At 34.7% G+C, this 6,849-nt stretch overlaps 1 protein-coding gene across 1 annotated transcript; it reads right to left on the minus strand.

The window, feature by feature from the left end:
* Positions 1–288: 288 nt before the first annotated feature.
* Positions 289–3,040, minus strand: LOC143630460 (uncharacterized). Its single transcript, XM_077099465.1, has 5 exons — positions 1,655–3,040; positions 1,499–1,575; positions 1,257–1,368; positions 1,035–1,151; positions 289–942 (listed from the first exon to the last, which is right to left on the minus strand). The coding sequence occupies exons 1-5, from the start codon at positions 2,921–2,923 to the stop codon at positions 574–576; spliced, it is 1,944 nt and encodes a 647-aa protein (XP_076955580.1). The 5' UTR covers positions 2,924–3,040; the 3' UTR covers positions 289–573.
* Between the last annotated feature and the right edge of the window lie 3,809 nt (positions 3,041–6,849).

Below are 6,849 nucleotides of genomic sequence, written 5' to 3' on the forward strand. Positions count from 1 at the left end.
CTTGTTAAAGTAGTAACACCAATAAGACCCTAAAACAAGTTCAAACGGGTATATATATCAGTTTGAAACCAATAACTGATTATTGAGTCGGGCCGGTTTTCGTTACTAACCTGTTTTGATTAGGTTAACCAGTTTTCTTCTCTACTCTCATATGCATATCCAAATGATTCACTTTTAACAAAGAAATCCAAATAGACAAACCTCCATAGAGGCCCAATATTTATGTTCAAATGATTCACTTTACTCTCTTGAGGCCAAATATTCATCTTATTTCAAGCTCATATCAAATTACTTTAAAGCTAGTCTCAACCTTCCAAGTATTCGATAAAATATCAATCTTTTGCCTTGCCAATTACATTGTGTATAGTGTTACAATGCTATGAACCCAAAATGGTTAAAAGGAAACCAAAAAGATTATTATATGAGTCCAAAGATACCAAAACTGAAAGCAAAAACAAGAAAAACAGCTGTACAGTAAACTAATCTCGCTAAAAAAAAGAATGGTTCGTAATTACCAGTAACTACACACAGGGAAAGAAGAAAGCAACCGAAATAAGACCAACTGGAATGTTGTCAAATAAGAGGTTCAGAAAGTTCCATTTCATTTGAACTATGTGGTCGTGAATCAGGCGTGTGCGTGTGTGCATTCGAGTGAGAACCAACAAAATTCATTCCGAGCCATTGCCAAGGCCAGCATACGTACCTAGCACTACTTTGGCTGCTTTGACTCTCACGTGTATCAAGTTTTTCAAGCTGACTAGTCAACTCTTCCACACGCTCCCTCAAACATGCAGCCCTAGAGTCTGCTAGTCTCAATGATTTCTCGGCTGCATCTCTAGCTGCCATGGCAGCTGCTGCTGTTTCCTCTTTGAATTTCAACTTTTTTTCTGACTCGATCATCGCTAGCTTTGCTGCCTCCAGTTCTTGCTGCACAGTAGATAGCTGCAACCAGAATAACAACACAAGACATGCTAAAATTCAAACAAGTTTCAATGTCACAAGAAACAATCAGATAATTATCCAAGCGGACCTACCCGGGCCACATACTCTTGTTCTATAGCCCGGCCCGCCTCGGCTTCTTGCTGGGCTGCTGCTTTCCATCTTGTAATCTCTTCTTCAGCTGCAGCAATGTCCATCATTAGCCCTTCAACCTAAACCATACACAGAGTCAACATAGATACTTATCACTGCTATAAACAATTTAGCACCAACTTTTAAAATGTATAAAATGCATGACGATAAAACCGGGAACTTACATTTTCATTGGCCACTCTCTCTTTTTCTTTAAGTTTCTCCAACTGTTCTCTGCTCTGCATAAGTTCCTTTGTTTGAGCTTCAGCATTTTCCTTAAGTAACCTGATCTCTGCCCTTTAATTACAGAAACACCACAGTTGGTATTTAGCAAATATCTTTAAATAATGAAGACGGTTAACTTATAATAATCACAGTCAAACTCCCAATAATACATAAAAAATCATATAAGAGAAAATAATTATACCTTAGTTCATCAACAGTATGTTTCAGCTCAATAATCTCCAGCTGAGATTGCTTTATAATGTTTTCAAGTGCGCCAGCCTGTACAAACCATATAAAGTCTTAGTCAAGAGAAAACTATGCATAGTTCTAAAGTTGGTGTTAAGGTTTAAACACACACCAATGTGTATATTTCATCGTCTTTGTTGTCTGAATCCGAGGCGGTTCTGTTGTCAGTATGGTTGCTAAATTTATAATCAATCCCGGCTTCTTTCAACCCATTTTCTGCAGCTCTAAAAAGCTCATTAGTCTTAGACGCCAAATCATCCGGCATTCTTCTTGATAAAGCACTTCTGAGTAACGATCCAATATGTTCTTTCTCCTTCATCAACTGCTCAACACTCTCATTCAATCTTCTCATTTCTTTATTCCCCTCAAAAACCAAATCTTTCGTCTTCTGATGAACAATTGATGTCAACTCACTCACAGATTCCAACCCTGCTAAACACGCCCTAATATTCTCCCCAACATCGGTTTCTTGCGGTAAGAACATCGAATCCAACAGAACCGTCTGGTTATTATCACCATCATCATCCAATATCTTCACAACACCACAAAGCTGTTCATGCAGTTTCGAAACATAATTCAACTGGTCAACAAGTAACGGCCTTTGAGAATCAATCCGCAACTCCAACTCCTTCACCTTCACATCATAACCACTCACTAAATCTCGCATATCACTTTCCAATTTCATCATCTTTTCATCCTTCTTCAACACATCTTCCCTAAGCTCACTAATCGTCGACTCCAGCTGCGACACCTCAATCGCAATCTCGTAATTCCGCTGATCCACCTGCTCTCGCGCCTCATTCGCCCCCTTTGTCGCCAACTCAATCTGTCTCAAAAGCTCCTCAATGATCTCGTTCGACCTCTTAATAACTCCGTAAGCCACCGCAGGCAATCCGGTGTACTTCTGAGACCTAGGCAAACCCGCAGCCACGAAATTCCTATAATTACTAACTTTTCCCGATACTTTATCGATTCCGGTAACTAACATCTGTGCAGCGGTCTCGATTTCCGATCTAACTGAATCTTTCGCTTTAACAGACTCCTCTAACTGCCTAACTAACTCTTCTTTCTCCCTAACGGCTTCAACTAACTGCGCCGAGATCTCGTCGCGTTGGCGCGAGATCTCGTCGCGTTTTTTGATGCCTTCGTGTGCTAAAACTTTTAATCGGTTGAATGAAACTTGTAATTCGGATTTTGATTTGTCTGCTGCTTCGCGTGCTTTGCGTTCGCGATCAAGCTCTGTGAGTAATTCTCGGAATCTGTCAACGGACACGTCATCGGTTGTGTTGATGAGCGTTGCCGGAGGGATATCGTCGTCTTCCACGTCACTTAATACGATGCTGTCGTTGTTGTTGTTGTTGTTGTCTTGTTCGTCGGCCATTGGTGGTGGAAGAATGAACGGAGATTAATAAGTTACGATGATCGGTTGATCGGAATTGAGAATGATAATGGTTAGGGTTTAGGTTGAAAAATTAGGAATTGAGATGATGAGATGGCAAGACAGAAAGAAAGAAGTCACATTACGTTGTAGCTGACCATCTTGGCTCTTTGTTGTTCCAAAGCAACAACATTTTGTTAACTTTGTTAAAAGCAAATCTGATTTTAGCTTTGTATTTTGGTGTCGCTAATAAATGTATACCTTATTAAATCACTTACTATTTTCCATTTAACATTGTTTAGATATGTTATTTTCATGTGATGTAGTGATAAGTAATTTGGGTTTTTTTAATAAAGATCCGAGTTTAAATCTCATCAACAACATTTTAGAGGATACATGAGTGGTTTAATGAAGGAAGATTGAGATCTTTGTGATATTCAGTTGGATCCTGAGAGCATCTGGGTTTTACCACAAGTGGGTCTTCGGGTGTGTGGGTTTTCCCCGAAATTGAAGATAATTTGGAGGCTCTTAAGGGCTCCATAGAGCTGGGTTAGGCCAGCTAGCGGTGGCCTTTTGCCATTATGTCAACCCACACGGAGTACATAAGCAATTCTCTTTGTTGGCCGTTCAAAAAGAATATATTGTTTAGATACATATTAGTCTCTCGAATATTTTATTTTACTTAATAAAATCTACTAAATATATATCAAATAAAAAATTATTTTGTTACTATTAATTATTTTTATTATTATCATTGTAAATATCATTAATATTTTTTATATATAATAATATCAATATTAGTATCAGTCTCTCTCACACACACACATATTTATATATAGTTTCATAAATATAATAATAAACCAACAACAACAACAATAATAATAATAATAAATATTATTATGATCAAGGACAATAAACATAAAAGGAGAGAGAAACAAAAAATAATAATAATTATAAAATATTATAGAGATAAAATTTTAAAAAGAGACCATAAAATTTAAAAAATGTTAGAGAGTAGTAATAAAATTGTTGAAGGAATTCAAAGTTAAAGGGATGATGTATGACAAGTAAATGAGGGGATCGTGTAGCCTATACCTTGAACTTTTTTTTGTTTTGAGGACATGCTAGGACTAAAAAGTTAGGATTGAGTTTAATATATTTCTGAGTCTTATATATGTCAACACGTTTAAGACAAATTTATATTTGTAAGTTAACCTGTTAACAACTTGTTTTATTATTTTATATTTTTAAAGTTCTATAGAAAATAAAATATATGGCTGTGACATGACACACAACGACCATTTATAGCGTTGTAGTTCGACCGATTATTTTATGCGTAACAGGTTGTTGGGCCATCAAGAAGACATAAACGCATAAGTTAAAGGTAGCAAAGGTGAAAATTCTTAGATAGATCACAAGCTTGGACCAAATAAGAAATCAACGTGTTGATTGAGAAATATGGGTCCTAGTATTACAAATAAGATTAAAGAGTGTAGATTAAGATACTTTGGACATGTGAATAACTATAGATGGTTAGAAGGATAAAAGCGAACCCAAACTGAATTGTGATGAACATATTAGCCAACATTTGATAGACTTACACCTCTCTTACAAAAATAGTTGATGAGTAGGAATTTGTAGAGACGTATGATTATGGCTAGGGCTCTCTAGGGGAGGGTACAAAGTTTTTGTTTTTGTCTTTTTGTTTTTTTTGTTTTTTTAGGACTTAGCCTTTCTTAGGCTATTAACTGTGGTTGCATATTATCTTTTTTACTTTTGTTATGTTTTGATTATTGGTTGTTTTCTAATGATATATTGTTAGTAGTTTTCATACAGGTATCCTTTTTGGTTATATAGATTCACGATAGATATATGTACTCTATGTTTCCGATACAGCTTTCATATTTAGATATCGTGTTTGGAGTTAAGGGCCTCTTTATAAGCGGTCTCTCCATCCATCCTCTAGAATAGAGGTATGCTATGTGTACATCTCACCATCCTCATATCATACTAATAACTTTGTTATGCGTAAGATTTTACTGGGTATGATTATTGTCAGGGGCGTCTCCGAGGATTTAAATACCTCGGCCGAGCCCAAATAAAAAGGCCCGTAGGTCCTTAACGAATAAAGAAATATACAGGCTTATTTTTATAAACGATGATTAATGTTATACAATAAGTATAACATGAATGTAACACCCACGTTTTCTAAACCCTAAAACTTAATGCTTAGACGAGTTATTAACACAATATTTATTAAATTAATTTAGTTATTTTAATATGGTTGTAAAAATCCAACCAAGCTTCAAGCTAGTTGTCACCCTACCACCCCGACGAATGCTAGAGATTACTACAATGCTGATCATAGTAGCTATATTATTTTCAAATTATACTACGTATGCTAATTAAAATTTTCATCAATCAAATTGATATACTTGAAACCAAATTATTTTAAATGAAATTAAAAAAACACGTAAACATTAAAAATTAAAAGTATATAAAGAAACTTAAATTTATTTTTTTTTCACATTTATCTACTTAACAATTTAATAGTTAAAATATGATGGTGCAAGAATTGTAGTTTCATGCTTTCAAGTTTATCACTACTTTCTCTCAACTTTAACCTCGGAAAACTAATAAAATGATTTTTTATTCTTTTTGATACAACCCAAAAATAACATTTTAAACTTTATCATCGTCTCTTTCACAGTCCCGTCACCACAGCTTGTCTCCGATGTCTTGCCGGAAAAAAAATCCGCCTATGTTTTGAACTTTCTTCACTCTTAAACTTTGTGGTTCCACACTTCCGCCAATGCTCAAGATATTTTATATATCAAACATATATATGTATAAAAAAGTTTGTGCCCCCGAAACTTACGTGCCCCGGCCGATGGTGTGGCTCGCACACTGTCACACCCCAACCTAAGGCGAAAATGTCGGGACGTGAGTTGATTGCCACAGCTCTCAAGGTACTATCATGAAATTATAAAACGACAATATCTAATTAATGTATTTATTATCAAACACTAAAATATAACAAAAATAAAGGAAATTACAAATACAAAACCAACTATTATTGTATATGTTTATTATCCTAAAGTCATCTCTACGTGAGCTTCATTTCAATAAGCAATCCAATCTATAACCTGCAAACGCGTACAAAATATATATTTGTCAATAACACATGTTGAGTGAGTAGATTCACCAGGTTTGACACAAACAAAATGATAATATATAATGATATAAATAATAGAGTAAAAATAAGCAAAACTGTTATCTATGAGTATAAACAATGAAAATGTTGAGCAAGTAATGAGTGTCGGTGAAACCATTGCCAATGCGAATCGGGTTCCGGCCACTACGACGGTCGTATGATCATACTATATGGATAAGGATGAGGATGAGATACCTACCAACCATAAAAACAGTAAACACATAAGCATATAACAAATACCAAGTAGCCATTCAATTGATACACAACACAAATGTCACAGTTTGCATTTAAGAAATAATAGTGTAAGTAATTTGATAGTTGGTACGCAAGTGTCCCCAAAACATTTGAAAACAAGTAAAAATAGGGGAGTGATTACTCACCTGATCGGATGAACGAAACCAAAAAATGATGATGTGAGAATGATGAACCCTTCGGGCTACACCGACAAGGATTCCTAGTTAAATAATATAATATTAAATAAATTATAAAAGATATAACATGATTTTATGAATTAAGATTTCGATGTTATTTGAATCATGGTTATTGATTGATCGATTGAACTCTACGGTTATTGTTATTAATAGTCTTATTAGTTATAAATTCCCAAATATTTACTCACGATATAAAACTAAATACTTAAATAATTTAGATAATTAAGATATAGGATATTCTTATTATAATAATAATAATAATAATAAATAAATAAATAAAATAA

Source organism: Bidens hawaiensis, unplaced genomic scaffold (assembly GCF_021521415.1).
Source record: "Bidens hawaiensis isolate Kalapana, Puna unplaced genomic scaffold, B.hawaiensis_p1.1 tig00005663_1, whole genome shotgun sequence".
Classification (NCBI taxonomy): domain Eukaryota; kingdom Viridiplantae; phylum Streptophyta; class Magnoliopsida; order Asterales; family Asteraceae; genus Bidens; species Bidens hawaiensis.